Genomic DNA, 19,654 nt, shown 5'->3' with positions numbered 1-19,654 from the left:
GCATGCAAGGCAAGCGCTCTACCACGGAGCCACCTTCCCAGCCCACCAAGTCTATTTTTAAAGAGCTTCAAATATAGAAATCACACAAGCCTGTAATTTGTTCCAAAAAGCAAGAACTTTTTTCCTTTTTCCAGTCTTGAGTCTTGAACTCTGGGCCTGGGAGCTGTCCCTGAGCTCTTTTTGCTCAAGGCTAGCGCTCTACCACTTGAGCACCACTTCCAGCTTTTCCTGCGATTGATTAGAAAATGTCTCAAAGACTTTTCTGCCCAAGCTGGTTTTGAACCATGGTCCTCAGATCTTAGCCTCTAAGAAAGGCCTCAGTGGCTCATGCCTATAATTCTGGCTCCTCAAGAGATGGAGAGCCGAGGCTTAGGATCATGGTTCAAAACCAGTCTGGGTAGAAATGCCCATGAGACTATCGTGTCCAATCAACCAGACAGAAAGCCAGAAGTGGAGCTGTGCTCAAGCGGTAGAGTGGCAGCCAAGCAAAGAGCTAAAGGATAGTGCCCAGGCCCTCATCTCAAGCCTCAGGGCAGGAGATAGAGGCACCTTGTGCTGTTACCCTGGGAGATTCCTTGTGATATTTAAAAAGGCATATACCTTATTTTTTAATTCAGAAAAAAATAATAAATCCATGTATGAATAGCAGCACTAGATATAACAATAAAATACTTAGCAGTGGCTTATACTGTAATCCTAGCCATTTGAGAGACCTAGAGGATGACAGTTCAAAGCCAGCCCAAAGAGGAAAGTCTTCTAGACTCCATCTCCAACTAACAAAATGTTGGACTGGAGGCATGGTACAAGTGGTAACGTGCTAGCTGCTAACAAGAAGGTCAAATGAGAGTCCTGAATTCAAGTCCCAGTGCTAGCCAAGAACAACAACTATACTCAACAAATGGCGTATTACGTGAAGGTCTGTGTAGCGTGAATTAAGGAAGAACTATGAAGACACATCTGTGGGGAAGAAATCTAAAGCCATTCACATGCAGAGAGCCAAAGGGCTGGGGACCTGTGAACCACGGCGGCACCGGCGTTAGCTGGGTTTGCAGTCATCATCAAGAGTCACAGACCCGGGCAGGTAGGGGGGTGCCCTGGACTCACAGGCATCCTTTTCTGGCTGTCTTTGTTTTCCAAATTAAATAAGAAGCAAGGTCACCGACTCGAGTGTGCAAATGATGGAGGAGGTGGGGGGGAGTGAAAAGTCCATCCATCGAGGTAGATTTGGAAATGAAACCGTTTATTGGCAGGAAATTCTTTTGGCCTGGCCTCTTGCACTAAGCCCCAGCACATCAGAACCTACCAGAATGGAGTCTCTTGTAGTGAGACTAAACTGAACATTGGCAAGTTTTCCTAAGAGACAGAGAGATAGACACACAGAGACAAAGACACAGAGACAGAAAGACTGAGTCCAGGCAGCCTGGGTCAACCCCGTACGGAACAAGGAAACACCTCCTGTGTGTTGTGGTTGTGGTTTTGTATGTGTGCTTTTCTTTGGTTAATAGTATGTATCAATTATAAGACATTTCACCAGAAAACTTCCATGCATGCACATAAGGTACTTTGATCATACTCAGCACTCTGACAAACTTTGTGACCCTCCCTCCTCCTTCCCTTCCACATCCCTAACAAGCCCCTTTTAATTTGATGTCCTTTTCCTCCACCTAGACTCTACTTGTAGAAGAAAATGTAAGATTTCTTCTGAGTTGGGCTTATTTCGCTTCACATTATGATCTCCAGTTCCGTCCACTCTGGTGCAAAGGCTGTGATTTTGTTCTTTCTCACAGCTAAGTAACCTCCGTGACGCACACAAGCCAGATATTTCTCATCCATTCGTCCACCAAAGGACATCCTGGCTGACTTCATAACTTGGGATTGGAAACAGTGCTGCTCTAAACTTGGGTGAGCAGGCGCCTCCAGAGTGAGCTGGTTTTGACTTGAAGGTAGGTGTACACCAGGAGTGCTATGGCTAGACCACAGGAAGTTCTATTCTTAACGTTTTCCTTAGGGGCTGGACTTACTGCCTCTCCCCCTGTTTTAACCTATGAGAATGTAACTTTGAAGTCAAGAATCTTTTTGTTCTGTTTGCTCCAGCCTGTTTCTACCTAGAAAGTTCTACAAAGCCCCTGCTCAGCTCCTCAGAGCATTTCTTCTGTGTTAGAGAATGCGGTATGGCCTGATCACAGATAAAAGTGAAGTCAAACTTTCAACTCAGTTGGTTGTAATTTTGCCTTTCAACAAATCACTTTGGGAAGTATTTCTGGCAGCTAAATATGCACTTCGCATCATGGGTTCGACCCAAAAGCCATGAAGGTTGTGGCCATACATTGAATATGCAGGGAATATCTGCAACAACATGTTCGAATTCCGAATGACCCAAGTGTGCAACGAACTGGAATACCAATAATTAACTGCGAAGATATCCAAGTAATGGAATACTATTCGACAATGAAAAACAACAAGAACTGAAACACAATATGAATTCATCTTAAAGACAAGCTAACGTTAAAGAAACTACTAGAAAAGACAGCCTAAAACTACCTACTGTCAAGTGCTAGTGAAAGCTGTGTAATCTTTTTTAAACTAGATCAATTAGACAGATAGAGACAGATGATAGTTCAATGCATTGATTTGAATCACACATTCAGACTACGTCCTGAGATACCAGGATGAGCCAACAATTCAGCACCATTGAAAGCGCCAATAAATAAAGACCTGCCGACCATAGTTTATGTTATAATACTTTTGCTACCACGAAATGCACGATTAGGAAAACCCACTGGGCTTCAGCATTAGTTTAATATTTCCTTCGGCCTAGAGTCTGGCTGCTTGCTAAGTTCTCTGCAGTGGCCTGAGGAGCATGCCATATGCTGTGTGGGTTTTGCTCTCTGCCTTTGAACACACGATGTTGAATCAAACAGTAAGGAAGCACTTCGCTGTCCCAGATAATGCAGACTTCACCTCTGCATCCTCCCCGCCCCCAGCCTCCACAGCCCCATCTGCCTCGTCTCTGAGCTAGCTGTGTGGTTAACCCGCAGTCTAAACTGCCTGATAAACCGGTGCTCGACACAGTGCCACTCACCACAGTATAGAAGAGCTGTTCCCAGAGCAGCAAGAGTGTGTGTGTGATAAACCGGTGCTCAACACGGTCCCGCTCACCACAGTATAGAAGAGCTGTTCCCAGAGCAGCACGAGTGTGTGTGTGTGTGTGTGTGTGTGTGAGCACACGCGTGCGTGCTCCAGGTGCTCATCTTGGGTGATGGTGTGCGTGGCTAGCCAGAAGGAGCACTCATCCCCCGCCGCTCTCTACGGGCTCTCGCTTCCTTCAAGGTGCTTTTCTACCTTCAGCACCAGCCTCAAGACAAGGACTGAAGAAAAATTAAAATAAACTTCCTCACTTCTAGAAAAAAAAAAAGAAAAGAAAAAACTACTCCACAATTGTTCATAACTCAATCTGTAGTCACTTGTGTAAATTTGGATTTTTCATTTTCAACAAATCTACTTAGTTTTCACACACATACACACACACACACACACACACACATACACACACACAGTTTGACCAGCAGTGGTGGCTCACACCTGGAATCCTACTCAGGAGGCTGAGATCTGAGGATCACAGTTCAAAGCCAGCCCTGGCAGGAAAGTCCATGAAACTCTTATCTCCAATAAACCACCAATAAAGCCAGAAGTGGAGCTGTGGCTCGAAGTGGAAAAGCTCAGGGACAGCGCCCAGGCCCTGAGTTCAAGTACAGACACAGGTGTGCATACATGCACGCGCACACACACACACACGCACTCCGCACCCCTGCTTTTCTCTCCTTCCCCACAAGTTGCTGCCCTCACCTGCCCCGTGGATGCTGGCCGTGTGCAGATCCCGCGTGAACTCCCACGGAGGTGAGAGGACTTTCTTCCCCGCTCCTGGCCGAGCTTGGTGGCCCCAGTGACTCCATGCTGCCACAGATGCCACTGTGTGTGGCCTTCACAGCTATCCCAGGAAAGCTGGGGTGCCCCCGCGTCTGGGGGGGGAGCCTCTGCCCCTGCCACCAGGACTCCCCACGCACAGACCCTGGAAGGCCTGGGGGGCGTGGCTCCTCCTCCTCCCAGGTGAGCCCCAGCCCAGGCTCACCTGAAGCACCTGGAACCATTTGCATACTGGGGGAGAAGATCTCCTGAGAAGTATTTGCCAAATGCATGCAAAAGGCAGGATCTCCAGGGCCATGTTGGCAGAAGGAAGGCGCTAGAACGTGGTGGGGGACGGTGGGGGCTGAGGGCTCCGTTTTGAGCAGACGTGGTGAATTCATTTGCTGATGGATTTCTGTCTCCGGCTCGGAGCAGGAGCATCAAGAGCGGAAGCCTCCGCAGCGGCGTGGGGAGGGGGTCAAACATGTTTCTCGTGGGCGTGTTGTTGTTGTTGTTTTGTTTGTTCATTTTGTTGTTGACCATGATGTCTCTTGCTCTGTGTCTTGGTGGAAAAAGTCACAGAAATCCACTGTGGAGGCCCATGTGTCTCCAGGGTCCCACAAATCATGCCAAGGTGAGACTGGGCGCCACTGGCATCCTGAAGGTGCCAATTCCCCAGCCTTGCGGGGGACAGGGGCAGCTTTTCCCCAAAGACACCAAAAAGCCTGCCCACAAAAATGCTGACACCCTCTCCCCTCCACCTTTTTGCTGTATTGCAAATAAAAATGTGATAAAGCTGAGGGCTTTGAAATAATCTTCAGGTTAAATATAACTGTCGTGCAATGTGGATGTCGGCGCGTTCACCTTGAGCCACTGGGAGAGCCTGGGTGGTCACGTTCACCTTGAGCCGCTGGGCGTGCCTGGAAGGTCATGGTGCAGCTGGCAATGTGGGTCAGGCGTCTGGCTTGGAGTTGATGGGAGGCCCGCTCCCTCCACGGACGCCGACTTCCTTCCCCTGGGGTTACTGTAAGAAGCCACAGGTTCCTGCAGTCCCCGGTCGAGCAAGCGCGCCCTGTGGGTCCCGGGAAGCTCTGCATGGCTCCCACAGGAAGCAAGGGGCAGTCAAAGCGAAACAGCATGCCGCGTCCCAGGCAGCCACCACCGGCCCAGTCAGAGGCCTCTCCCGCCCGACGCAGGTGGAGCCGCTCGACTGAGCTAGCCATCGATAACCCAAGTCACCTGTACTAGATTGATTGCATTCGGTGAAGACCTGAACCCGACAAGCCCGAGGCACAGAGGCTGAAGCAGATAGATGAGGCCTCATGATCACAACGCATAATCTTTCAGCCTAGGAACACAAGGCGTAGGCTAGTCAACTGTGCAAGTTACAGAAACACTACTCGAGCTAGGAAGATTTGCAAGGAGAATGCTCAGAGGCACACAGTGTTTTACTAGTTTCCTGTTTGTACCACAGACAGGGTGCCTTCAAGGGGCACATGCCAGCCGGGCACCGGTGGCGCACACCTGCAATCCTAGCTACTCAGGAGGCTGAGATCTGAGGATGGCGGTTCAAAGCCAGCCTGAGCAGGAAAGTCCACAGACTCTTATCTCCATTACAGAATCTCCAGTTCACTGAAAAAGCCACAGGGCACTGTGGCTCAAGTGGTAGAGAACCAGCCTTGAGCAAAAGAGCTATGTGATTGTTTTTGTTCCTTTTCTGTGTTCCTCCCCTATAGTATAACCTATTTTTACTGTATTTGGTTCTGGTGCCCTGCATCTTGTATATACATTTTTCTAAACTGGGGAGAGGAAATAACAAAATGCTGAAATAAGAATACAGGTTGGCCCACTGTAGCAATGAGACATACAAGACACTATGTTGAAAATGAACTTTACAACTTGGGGGGGGGGGCTCAGGAGGTGGAGAGGGAAGGGATGGTAGGGGAAAACAAAGTAAGAGGTAACAAGTCTCAATAAGAAATGTACTCATGATCTTACTCATGTAACTGTAACCCCTCTATACAGTATCTTTACAATAAACAATATATATATATATATATTTATTTAATTTTCCAAAAAAAGAGCTAGGAGACAGCGCCAGGCCCAGAGCCCCAGCTCCAGGACTGGCCAAAAATAAAATAAAGGGCTGTACAGGGGTCACCTGGGCCCCATGGCTAGCGGCCCCTCCCTCATCCTCAAAGGCAGCTGGGCTGGTCGTGTCGCATCGCCGTCTCTGAGGTCAAACCTCCCCGCGTCTCCCTTTCCTAAGGCCCCTTACGGCAGGCGCAGGACCTCACAGAGGCGATCCCAGTAGCCTCCCCACTTCCGGTCCTTACGTTAATCTCTGCAAAGTATCTTCTCCCGGGTGCAGTACTATGCCCAGGTCCCACACGTCAACGGGCGCTGTCTTTGGGCACCACCTGTCAGCCTAATGCATTGCAAAAGACAGACAGACAGACAGCCAACACCCGAGCACAGGAGCACGCGTTCTCTGCCTGACCCTGCAGGGAAAGGTAGCCGGGGTTTTACCGTTACAAACAGAAGAAGAGCACTGTGCTAGGGACAGCAGCGCGGGATTGTGCACCATTCTCCCGTTGAAGCAAAAACCAGAAACTTGGCGGTATGTGACTTTAGAATCCATCGTGAAGAAGGAGCTGGTGCAAATAATAAAGTTTGAACACTGGCATTTCCACCAGACAAGCTTTTTTTCTGCCTTGTGTAAAGAGTGCCTTGAAAGCTCTTTTGGTTGTTTTTTTTTTGTTTTTGTTTTTTTCTAAGAAATACATAGAATCTGGGCCTTTGATTGGTCCAAATGTGGAGAGCTCTGAGAGACCAGGTTCTCTGGAGATTCAGTTGTCTTTGTAAAAGATCATCGAGTGCTCCCTCCATCACAATTCTAAGTGTACACTCTGGGCAGGCAAATCGAGCGCTGCACCCAGGAGATCTGCGCTTGCTCTAATACTCTGCTTGATTTGCATAATTTGGGTCAGTCATGGGGCTTGAACTCTGGGCCTGGGCACCATCCCTCAACTCTTCAGCTCAAGGCGAGCGCTCTATCACTTGAGCCACAGCGCCACTTCCGGTTTTCCAGCAATGCTCACAGGGCAATTCCAAAGCACCTCCAGTAAGAACAAGACGGAAGTGACCTGGACTGACGTCATGACATCTCCTTGGAAATAACAGGGCCGGATCAAAGCTACCAGTCACAACTGGCTGGGACAGAAAGTGGCTTTCCAAAACCAAACAACTGGCCAAAGAAATGATGCTCAGAGATTCCCAGGAACCCCAGGGGATGTAGGTGTGGCTAAAGGACAGGACGAGGGCCGTTGTAATTTGAGGTACGTAGGGAAGAAGGCAAAGCAGAGGATGTGTTAGTTACATTTCCAATGACCTTTCTATGCTCTCTGAGATGGCATGATTGCATGACTGAGTGGATATTAAATTAGCACACACTTCTTGACCACTCACAGAGAAACTGACCCTCACTGAAAATCCCAGACTTCCAAACCTCCAGGACAGGGAAATCATTTGTGTCTAGAAGCAAGGTACCTTGGTGATGGAATTCAGTAGTCCCAACACCAAGTGAACATTATAATCTTAAGAAAAGTACTAACAGCACCTTTCAAATAGTGAGGCTGCTTATTGTTTCTTTTTTTTTTTTGCAGGGGGGGGGTCCGGTTGTGGGGCCTGAACTCTGGGCCTGGGCGCTGTCCCTCAGCTCTTCAGCTCAAGGCTAGTGCTCTACCACTTGAGCCACAGCGCCACTTCCGGTTTTTTTCTTTTTTTCTTATGTGGTGCTGAGGAATCGAACCCAGGGCCTCAGGCATGCAAGGCAAGCGCTCTACCACTGAGCCACCTTCCCAGCCCTGCTTATTGTTTCTTACTTCAGATAATTATTACAATGACTTAGTACATGCAGCTAAAAGAAGGCATTTTCTATGATAACCATTAGCAGGCATTAGCTTTCATCACAAAGGGCTCTGGTATAAGAATAATCGGGAATCTTTTGCTATTTGCTTACTAAATAATAGCCGTAATTATATCTTACATCACTTAATAAAAAGCATTCCCATATGACAAGAACCGCAATTCAACCGAATTCTCCTGCCCCAATTGCAGTTACTTAAGAGCTCTTCTTGGGTCCAAAAGAAAAGGATGTGTTTTCTTTTCTACTAAGTTCTGTTTTCTAGGCCTTTTCAAGCTCAGGATCTAGCGGACAACTGGCATCGACATACAGACGTCGTCAAAAGCAGGAAACGCAAATTAACCTGCCTTTCCCAACAGATCCCGCTTGGGGTTTGAGGCAACCGCAGAGAGCAGTCAGGCTTTTGACAAGTGGTCTGTGTGAAATCTAGGGGTTTCTTTCCTCTCAGGAGAAGCCTGAGTGTGTGGAATCAGCAGAGACTGGAGTTCCCAGGCTACTGGTCCATGGCGGTTCAGCATTTTAACAACATGGAGCAGGGATGCCGTCAGCTGGGGTCGGGCGTGGCTCCTTCCCTGAGAGCACTCAGCCCAGACCTGGCGCCTGCAGACACAGACGTCCAGAGCTGCGCTTCCCAGAGCTGGTTTTGATCAAAGCCATGAGATGTCGGTGGTGGGAAATGGTTACGGGCTTCTGGGGCTGTGGTCACGGTGACAAGCGCTGGTCTCACCCTCAGGCCAGACGAAGGGCTGTGGTGTGTCACCAGCTGCTAGCACGGAAGGAAACCTCAGAAGGGAGCCAGGGAGTCAGAAGTCTCTGCGCTTTGTGACAACCACAAGTCCCGGACCGCTGGTGAATCCACTCTTATCTAACATTGATTTACTTGGCTTTGAAAGTCAGAAGAAGGCGGGAACATGTGTCCCGCTGTAGCAGTAAGACTGACCAGGAGTGCGAGCCGGAGTGCTTTGAGTTCTTGTTCTTTGTCACAGCACTGTTCCATAAGGCAGGTGTTGCTGGGAAGGTGGCTCAGTGGTAGAGCGCTTGCCTTGTATGCATGAGGCCCTGGGTTCCATTCCTCAGCACCAAATAAGCAAAAAGAAAAAAGCCGGAAGCTCAAGAGGTAGGTGCTAGCCTTGAACTGAAGAGCCGAGGGACAGCACTCAGGCCCAGAGTTCAGGCCCCACGACCGGACCCAAAAACAAACAAACAAACATAAGGCAGGTGTTATCAGCATCCCAAGAAGTAACTTACCTGAGACAAACACGTTATTGACACAGAAATACATAGAGGCTTTCAACAGGCAGATCAGAAAGTGCGGAGGGGTTTCTCTGTCAACATTCTACAGCTCATTGTTTAAAAAGTAATTAAAACAGTCACAAGCATTATCTGGCACCGAGCTGGAGAAGGAAGCCTGCTTGCCCTTCTTAGCCTGTCTCAAACCATTGAAGAACACCGATGCTACAATAAACGTCTGTTTATTTAGCCTTTTTTCAACCTGCTCCCAGAGCCCGAGAACGGGTGAGCGCAGAGCGCCCCCTGGTGAGCAGCGTGAGGAATTCCCCGAGTGAGGGCCACAGGGAGCTAGCGGCCTGTGGCTGCGTCAAAGCTACCCACAAGTGACTGACTGACTCCTGAGCCTCCTGTTCTCCATCTACGGTTCATTCACTCCTTCATTCATTCACTGAAGAAATACCAGGGTGTGCTCCAGCTGGGGACAGGACACTGGGGAGGCGAACTTCACACAGTCCCCTGACCTGGCAGGCTTTTCTGTCCTCCCGCCTTTCATCTTGCTGCAGGCCCACGCCTGGGGCAGGGTGGACCGGCTCTGCTGCCTGGGCTTCCCAGCCAGCTGCCGTCCGACCTCTGTGCGCTCCTAACCCTCGGTGCCTTGAGCGTGGTGGTGGCACGCTGGCTTGAAATTACACGTGTACACGTGTCATTGAGCAGTGACCTGATCCATTCAGAGGTGGGACGTTCTTCCCTGAAACCTCATCTCCACACTTCCTCTAATCAACTGCTACAGGAGGTTTTTACACACGTGACCCTCCGAGGAGGGCTAGTCCCAGAGAAACAGAGAACACCAGGGCGGTGGCATCCTGGAAACGCAGTACTCGGGAGGAGAAGAGAGGAGAATCCCAAGCTCAAGACCAGACAGGGCTATGAACTGATATGCATCATACATACGTACGTACATAAGGAAAGAGAAGATTGTTCTCCATTTGCAGATTCGAATACCAGCGTTGATTTGTGAACTCTATGGCAAACTTCTGAGAGAACGGATTTTTAGGCTTCAGGAGTCTGAATGTTTTAAGTCATGATTGATCCCTTAAGCTAAAGATTCATGAGTGAAGAGTTTGCCTCCCGTAGCTTTGCCCACCCACAGACAAGGTGAGAGTTCAACACCGGAGCCGGGCTCCGCCCTCCCTCCATGCTCCAGCCCCGCCCCACAGCCCACCCCTCGCTCCTAGCCGGTCCGCAGCGCAGACATGGGGCAGCCAGTGGCAAGGCTGCAGCGAAGGGGAAAAGATGGCCCACAGAGGCAGGGAAATCGAAATCGGGACACCTAAGAGACAGAGGCAAGACCCCCAGGGGGGCCTCCAAAGACACCAAAAGCCCCAAGAAGCCGGCAAAGGGCCGGGCTCTGGGGAGGGCTGCCACCAACTCTGCGGCTTCTTCCCCTACACATCCCTTACCTCACGCCGCATCTCGGTGGCCAGCACTGCACGGGAAACATTCGCTTCGTCAGATGCTATAGCCAGGAGCCCCGGTTCTGTGTGTGCCATTCTCTCAACTGTCTGCTAACCAACCCTCCAACACCATTGATAATCAATAAGTCTAACACTAGCGCCCATGCGAGGAAACACAGGATGCAAGCATGCACAACCTCAGAATCCTTAGGGCTCCGGGTCTTTGAGCACACATGAAAATGGAAAAGACACTGCAGCCGGGCGCCGCTGGCTCACGCCAGTCATCCTAGCTACTCAGGAGGCTGAGATCTGAGGATCTCGGTTCAAAGCCAGCCCTGGCAAAAAAAAAAAGTCCCCATGAGACTCTTATCTCCAATAAACTACTCAAAAAAGCCAGAAGTGTCACTGTGGCTCAAGTGGTAGAACACTAGCCTTGAGCACAAAGAGGCTCAGGGACAGTGCTCGAGCCCTGAGTTCAAGCCCTAGGACTGACATAAAAAAAAAAGACACTGCAATTATGTTTTCAATTAATCACTTTTATTAGATTAGTGCTAGATAATATTAATAGTTCTGCCAACCTTTTATATAATCAACATATCATAAATATACAGATAGTTTCCTCACAAATATAAATATCTAGTAGTTCAGAACAATCTCATTTATATGTATCTAGGAAATGCTGTCACCAGTGATATGATCCTTGCCCCTCTTGCCCTCCACCCCCACCCCCATCCTCACCCACAGAGCCCCACGAGAATGGCAATGGCCAGCAAAGAGCATGGACCAGGGACTGGGTGTGTCAGGACTACAAAGTATGGAAGGCAGAGCTTCGGGCACCACGAAGACCGGAGAACAAGGCGCAGCCGGTGAGGAGGGGACATTTCTTTTCTCCTTCAGACCACCTGGTGAACCACGGGGCGGACGCACGTGCAGCCCACAGACACGTGCATCTTCTCCAGCCGGAAGGAGTGCGCGCAGCCCTGGGGCTCCCTCCGGAGGACCAGGATCTCTTGCTGGATGGCCACGGCGTTCATGGAGCTGTCCTCCCGCCCCTGGGCGTCCAGACAGCCCGCGTGTCTGCACCGGGCCTCAGCGATCTCCGAGGGGAAGCGGTGAGGGTCCCGGGTGACGCTGGGAGGGAGAAGCGAAGGGGGGCGGTGAGGCGGGGCCTGCAGGCCTGAGTCTCACGGGTGTGCACACCACCACCACCCCGCCCTTGCCTCACTCCCCGATGCAGGCCCCTTCACCCTCGTGAATGGAGCTCGCCACCCCCTGTCCCCTCGTGGGGCTGAGCGCCTCGGTGATCTGGTGAGAGATCGGCCTGTCGCTCCCCACACACAATGTCGCCATTCAGCGAGGATCCCAGCTTCCAGCCACTTCCACTTGCGTGGTTATTGCTATAGTTAATACTCATCCTGTTGCCCGGAGACTGAAAACCAGCAGTGTGTTTTCAGAATACCACCGGGTGCCCCGGTGAGCCAACCAGGAAGCCTGTACAAAGCAATCCCCGGGGCCGCGTGCTCCTGGGACCTGGACCTCTATTAGCACTGATGGCGTCTACAAAAAGGTTTCCCTACTGTAAGCCCAGGTACGCACAAGGGTACCTTGATCAGACATGCCCCTCCACCCCCGCGACCCTCCCTCACCCCTCGCTTCCCCCTCAAACTAGTCTCCACCAGCATCGCTGTTGCATTTTTAGACATGTAAGTAAACTATTTTAACTATATTCACCCTCTCTGTTTAACACACACACACACACCAGACAGAACCCATTTTGCCTTCCTGTCATTCATCTTTTTCGTGTAGGCTACTTGTTCAAAGGCGGCTCACGCTGGCATCTCATACATGAATGCACAGCGTCACAACCAGATTGAGCCCTCAGTTCTCACTTTCTCCATCCTCGCTACCTCCTCCTGTGAGTTTCCCTCACAGCCTCACCATGGATTCTCGGGATTATTCACCCTCGAAAGTTCTCTCTTCCTCTCCCTCTCATCCCTCATCGAATCCCACAATGACAACCAAGCTCCACACACATAGACACACATAGAGATGACCCTGTAGATAGCCTCAGATATGTGGATCTTTGAGGGGTAACAGCCACATTTGAGGATCTGTAGCTACAGACAAAACCCACCTAGCCTCCGCTTCTCACTCACAGCGCCCCGCCCACACCTCCAATCAGAGCAGATCCCTTACACTCATTTTCCCCATTACCACCTAGCCTCCTATGGGCACGATACTACATTAAAGAGCCTTCTCTTCCAACGCTAAAAGTGTGTGAAAAGGGACTGGGATGGTGGCTCAGTGGTAGAGCGCTAGCCTTGAGCTGAAGAGCTGAGAGACAGCGCCCAGGCCCAGCGTTCAGGCCCCATAATTGATCCAAAAAAAAAAAGTGTGTGAAAAGTTTCTTCGTGAAGAAGAAAGGGGCAGAATTGAGGGGAAAAAAAGGGAAACCAGATGTTGAAACCATTAACCACACAGGCAGACCTAGTCCAAAACAGCAAGCAAAGGCTGAGGCCGGCGCCCGGACCCCGTGTGGAGGGTGACTGTGAGCAGAGGTTAGACAGGGCCCGTGAGCCCAGGCGTGTCCATTCGCTCCGTGTGCAACGGGAGAGTGAACATCTCCAGCCTCAAGCTGTGGTCCTCCATCTTCCTGAGAAAACACAACTCCGTGGTTAATTACAGGGTTTTCTAGCTGCTCTAAGTTTCCTACTGGATGATTCCAATGTGTTGCTCTAGTTCTCACAAGCTGGGCGGGGGCCTGTCCCCTTCCTCCTCCCTCTCCCTCCCTCCCCCCCCCCCTCCCCCCCCCCCCCCCCCCCCGCCATGCTTACTTGTAATCCCACGGGGAGGTGGAGCGGTTCTGGAAGTCCTGGAGCACGGCGGTGCCCTGGCTCTGCCTGAGGATGCGCATGTCCACCCGGACCGTGTTCTCCTCCAAGGCGGGGCAGTGTCCAGCCTTCCGCCCCGCAGTTCCCAGGCCAGGAGCCCCCGCCTGGGGGATGTGAACAACTGCCACCTCCCTCGGGAGGACGAGGCCCAACGTCAAGAGCAGCGGGAACCGGACCTGGGAGGGGGAAAGGGTTGCCATGGTTACGGGCTCGGTTGTGGACCGCAGGCACATGGAAAGGCACGGGCCAGCCCCAGTTGGTGTATGGTCATCGTCACCGAGAATGGAACGCCGTGCCTGATCACACCAGGCTGCCAAGCTGAAAACCGACCTCACCGGCCCGGTTATCCGCGCCCTCCGGTCAGGGAGACAGACACATCAAGGTGTAGGACTGGGTTTCCGTCCCTCCTGGCCTCCTTGTGTGGGCTTTTCTTCTTCCCGACTGGAGGATAAGATTCACTTTGTAGTAATGTTAACAAGAGCGGTATGTAGCCATGGTGCTGGAATGACACCTATAATTCCAGCCGCTTGAACTGGAGGGAGGTGGAGATCAGGAGGATGGAGATTCAAGGCCAGCCTACGCAAAGTCATCGCAAGACCCCATCTAACCAACAAAGCAGGGGTGACAGGCCTGCAGTCCCAGCTGTGCAAGCATTCTGAGGATGAAGGAGACACTATCAGAAAAAATAAATCAACAAGAGGGCGTGCGGCTCACTCCGGAGCCTGACGAGCGAACACAACACGCTGCCTCCCAGCCCTGGCACTACCACAAAGGAAAGGAAGAACCGCTATACAAATAATATAAATGGAATGTTCTCTGTAAGCTGCTGTCTCGCAAGAAAAGCGCAGAGGTTTGATAAAGTAGACCTTTTGGTTACAGTTCCCACAGCTCCTCCTCCCAGCCATCGCCCTCTTAGAATACGCAGCCTGCTCGGCTGTTGAATCCACCCTGCCAGCCTGGCCCCAGCCCAGACCGGCTTCAGCCAGAAGCATCACTAAACAATATAAACCTTGGATCACCCATCTCTCAGGCAGTGGGTTTTTTTTTCTTTGTTGGTCATGGGGCCTGAACTCTGGGCCTGGACGCTGTCCCTCAGCTCTTCAGTTCAAGGCGAGCGCTCTACCACTTGAGCCACAGCGCCACTTCTGGCCTTTTCTGCTTAGGTGGTGCTGAGGAATCGAGCCCAGGGCCTCGTGTATGCAAGACAAGCACTGTGCCACTGAGCCACCTTCCCAGCCCAGGCAGTGGTTTTTTTATATTCTCTGGTGATGGCACATTTGTGTCTGCATAAGACTTCCACCTACTAGATTGAAATTTCCTGGGAGAGAATAGTAGAGTCAGCTCCATAAGGACTTTCTAAATGAATGAATGAAACAGAGTGAGTGAATGAACAGAACAATGCAGTTAATGAAGCTCAGTGCATTAAGAGAAGCATTATGCAAAGCCATCACTAGCAGAGGTCCAATTATCTAATTGAAAGAAGCAGGAGCACTAATGGCGTGTGACAGCCAGGATAGGGAAATGACTCCTCTGTCGCCCCAGCGCCCGTTTTTATACTAATGCTGAAAGATCAGGTTATCTGGTGTGAAGAGGAACGCACAGAGAGCTTGCTCAGTGAGGATCCCACTAAAAGAAGAGCAGAAATCTCTCCCACCTCCCTTTGCACAGCCACACGTTGCTCACCCCAAGATCACACGGCCATCCCCAGCCAGGTCCCAATGCCAGGGATGTCACCAACCCCGCCCAGGGTGGGTCCTGCAGAACTAGAGCCGATGCTGAGCTGCACTTCCTGGACCTGAGGTGCTTAGGGCTCACCTTTGCCAGGTAGGAAAAGTGATCCGAAATGTGGGTTTCCATGTTTTTGCAGAGGCTGGAGGCAAGAAATGATCAGAGCAGTGAGATCTAGCATGTAGTGTCTCAGGTCTAGAGTCCCAGAAATCAGCTCCGAGACTCTGGCTAGCTCTGACTCAGTGTACACGGTGATCCGCATTAAACACAGCATCCTGCCTGTCCAAATAAAGACTCAGCGCAGGTGGCAACTGTAGACATTGTACAAGTGTCACATGGTGGACAGCACGGGTGTGCAACTGTCCCTCACAGCCTTCTGTCTTGACAAAGCGTTGCCAAGCTTGCACAACTCAGCTGAGAAAACTCCGATAAGATGCAGACTTAGATAAGAAGGCCGCTGGTTTCCTCCATCTATCACCTCTTCAGATTTCATGATAAATTCTTCCTCTGAGTTTTCTCTTTCCTCTTCTACAACCTATGCACTGATTCTCATTATCAAGGCTTAAAATAACTAGATCTTGAGGTAATATGAGTTAGAAGAAATTATTAGCATGCTTCAAACATGTCATTACTATTTTTCCTTCTGTATTATTGGGTATTCTAGAAAACACTAGATCCTAACAACTACAGAGCATGCACTGATTACCTCAATGAGACAACAATCATTGGTTAAGCTCACCACCCTCTGAGCGCCTATCTGGAGACTCCAACCTAAGTATCAGTGGTCAATGCTATTGCTATTGAAGGCCATTGCTATTTTTTTTTTTTTGGTGCTTTCTTCTGTCCTGCTTTCCTGTTGTACAATAGAGAATGACAGCATTCGCCTGCCATGCAGATGGCATAGAAGAGGCCACACCTACCACCCACTTGGCTTCTCCAGATGGAAGAGTTGGTCATGTTTGTGTCATGAAGGCCCAACTGCAGTCTTTTCAGAGCTTCTGCTCTAATCACTTAGGACTCCAGGTTCCCAGAGCAAATAGAAAGGCTCACAGTCGTCACAGTCTGTCTGGCAACAGGCACTGTGTCCTGCAACGCCACGGTGCTGATGCAGCTGTGGGTCACAAGTGCATCGAGATGGTGCGCAATGTGGCTCATGCCTATACTCCTCGCTACTCAAGAGGCTGAGATCTGAGGATCAAGGTTTGAAGCCAGCCAGGGCAGGAAGGTCCATGAGACTCTGATCTGCAATTAACCACCAAAAAGCCAGAAGTAGAGCTGTGGCTCAAGTGGTAGAGCACAAGCCATGTGGAAGGGAAGGAAAGGGGAGAGGAAAGAAGGGAATTGATTGGAAGCATAAACTATGTAAGATTTGCTTGAAGGTAATGTCTTTAAACTCATTACATTGACCTCTGAGTCACTGAAAGAAGAGCAGAAAACCCACACTCATGTCTCAGGTTTTGTGTTTACAGTATCCAGTGATGTTAACTATACCACTCACTTGAGCTTTTGGTTGATTTTCAGTCTTGTCTTTTTTGTAGAGCTATGATTTAAGCTCAGGCCTTGTGCGTGTCCTCTAAAGAACACCCCCAGTTTAATTAAGCTTTTGCTCATCTGTATAATGGGAAAAAGCAATCCCTGACTATCCCAGTAAATTGGTTAGTACCTCAAGGATAATATAGTAATACTGAGCCAAGTATGGTGGTACATACCTGTAATCCTTAACATTAAGGAAGTTGCGGCAGGACTGCGAATTCCAGGCCAGCCTGTGTACATAGCTACACCCTAACTCAAGAATATGGGGGGGAAATGTTAATATTAAAGTTAATACTTAACCCTTACTGAATAATTTTGCTATCTTTATCTGTTGCTTTATATTACTATATATATGTGTGTGAGAGATACCATTCTTACTGCATTGTACAGTTGAGAAAACTGAAACAGAGAGGCTAAGTAACTCCAAACCACACATTTAGCAAGTGGTGGAGCCAAGACTGTCAGACTGTAAAGTCTATGCTATAAGTATAGCTCTTAGATTCTCATTTCAAAAATAATGTACAAATACAAAACAAAAGTAATGTCATAGCGAGTACTGGGGTCCTTTTGCTGGAACTGGAGCTCTTTTAAGCAGCTTGGCTTGTAAGAGGAGAAGTAGGGAAAGACGGGACATGTACATGCTCCCGAAGCCCGGTTTGCCTGCGCTCCACATCCAGTTCTTCCCACCCGGACTGACGAGTGCAAGGCCGGAGCCTACATTCCATCGCATTATCATCCCTCAAGCCGCAAAGACAGAGAAGAGGATGAAGAACAACAACATAGTTAGCAAGATCACGGGAAATTTCCCCCTCCCAGAGCTGTCCAGAAGTTCAATGCTGAAGCTTGCTTCCCACATCCAGGGCACCACTGCAGAACTGAGAGCATTACTTATGAAACTACTTGGACCCACGGATTTCTGAAGCAAAATACCATGTGCATACCCCTCAGAGCTGACCGAGCTCCCGCCACAAGCTCAGTGGCACCTAACTCTATCATGAGTGGCTGCGGGAGAGACCAGGCCAACGCCGCACGCCCTGCGGAGGATCCGTCAGATACAGAGCTCTGCGTTACAGCCCATCGTTACCTTTCTACTGAGTTCTGTTTTGCTCCATCAGACAAGAGTCAAAACTCGAGTCAGCTCTGTTTGAGACATGATGCAGAAGAGACTTCGGGGAAATCTCACTCCTTAGGCCTCTGCTCTTCTGAAATCTTAGGCCTCTGCTCTTCTGAAATCATAGACTCTGCTCTTCTGAAATCTTAGGCCTCTACTCTTCTGAAATCATAGACTCTACTCTTCTGAAATCTTAGACCTCTACTCTTCTGAAATCTTAGGCCTCTACTCTTCTGAAATCATAGACTCTACTCTTCTGAAATCATAGACCTCTACTCTTCTGAAATCTTAGGCCTCTGCTCTTCTGAAATCTTAGGCCTCTACTCTTCTGAAATCATAGACTCTACTCTTCTGAAATCTTAGGCAGGATCGTCCTTCTGCTGAAATGAGCATTACCACTCACCATGGCGGTGTGCAGCGGGCTCTTCATCGTGACTCTGCTCGGCGGCGCTTCTGGTGCAGGGAGCGCGTCCTGCGTCGTCTCCCTGGGTGTAGGCTCTCCCTGCAGTGTAGTCAGGAACACCTGTCAGCTTTATAACAATCACTGCTGCTGTTTCCACTGACCTGCTTCTCTCTGTCACTTGTGGTTGACCCAGAGTTACTGACTAATGCAGGGTGGTTTTTTTTTCTATTCTATTTCCTGAAGGGAAATCAAAGGGAGACCCTAAAAAAAAGATGACAAAAAAATGACCGAATCTTCCTTTTCTTCTACCCCCTTCCACCCCTGCCACTACCCTCAAGTTACCGTGAAATTCTTAATCTACTACGGAGATGAACCAAGTTGCACATTTCCTCTCCCAGAATTCACCAAAGGCTGTGTGGTGTCACGCACCCTGTGAGCTATGACGGATGAGGGAGATGTCCCCCTGGGTGGGGCTTGCTGGGAAACAGCAGGTCTACCTTTACAGCCATCTATGGATGGGAAAGCAAACCCCGCAAAATAAACAGTGTCAGTAACTGATTCCCAAATTGCATCCTCAGATAGTTTTATGGTCTCCTTGAACTAATTTTTCACCCTATAATTAGACTACGGGGTCTAATCATAAGTTGTTTATGCACACGACATGCCATTAGCTTGACTATATGATTAAAGATCACTTTTCTTCAGGAAAATTAATTAGCAAATAGAAGCCTTTAAGTGCTCATTTGTCTCTGTTCAGTTCTGTTTCAATAAATGCTTTTTTTAGTAGCATCAATTAAGTGGCGGGGGGGGATCATCTTGACATGCCCTGCGTACACACAACGTACTCTATTGAGTCTCCACCTCCCACACCAATTTAAACGGGCTTCATTTGTCCAGTTTTACAGGCACTGTGCATGAACATTACTATCTGGGCCATGGCTGACCTCCTTTATCCTCTCTGTTCACCCTGGCTCCTCTTAGTTCTCACAGCCCACACGGGACCTTCAGCAAGCCCTAATCAAACGTCTGCTCTCTGACACCATCGTTTCCAAGAGGTTGTGACTGCCATTATTAAGTCTCCGTGTTGATCAGGTAAAATTGTACATGCTCTTTTCAAAAGGCAGGACATCAAGTTATTTTCCTCTTTCATTAACTTATTGGAACAACCTTTTCTCCATTGTTTTTAACTGAACAAAATGGCAAAGGAGTTTTCTGGGGTTGGTGAAAGGCCTGTACCACTATCAAGTCGGTGAACATGGGCCTTTTGTTGTTGTTGTTGTTATTATCATTGTAGAGGTGATCTTTAGAGGGGCTAGTTACACGAATCAGGTACTGAGTACAATTCTTTTTGAACAGTGTCTGCCCTTCCCTCACTTTCTCCCAGGTTTTCCCTCTCATCCCCACCCATAACATAGTCAGTTCATGTCCCACATCTGTCCCGAGAGTACCACTGTTGTATTTGTTCACCCGTAACAT

At 49.5% G+C, this 19,654-nt stretch overlaps 1 protein-coding gene across 1 annotated transcript in view; it reads right to left on the bottom strand.

Annotated features, from left to right (window-relative positions):
- Positions 1–11,405: 11,405 nt before the first annotated feature.
- Il17f (interleukin 17F) overlaps positions 11,406–19,654 on the bottom strand; it is a 10,652-nt gene continuing 2,403 nt past the window's right edge. Inside the window, exons 2-4 of the mRNA XM_013019071.1 lie at positions 18,179–18,277; positions 13,347–13,579; positions 11,406–11,643 (exon numbers count right to left, since the gene is read on the bottom strand). Coding sequence (XP_012874525.1) covers positions 11,406–11,643; positions 13,347–13,579; positions 18,179–18,277 — 570 coding nt within the window. The remainder of the gene's footprint in view (positions 11,644–13,346; positions 13,580–18,178; positions 18,278–19,654) is intronic.

Source organism: Dipodomys ordii, unplaced genomic scaffold (assembly GCF_000151885.1).
Source record: "Dipodomys ordii isolate 6190 unplaced genomic scaffold, Dord_2.0 Scaffold44, whole genome shotgun sequence".
Lineage (NCBI taxonomy): Eukaryota > Metazoa > Chordata > Mammalia > Rodentia > Heteromyidae > Dipodomys > Dipodomys ordii.
Note: the sequence above shows the minus strand (reverse complement) of the source record. Positions and strands in the feature narration are given on the sequence as shown.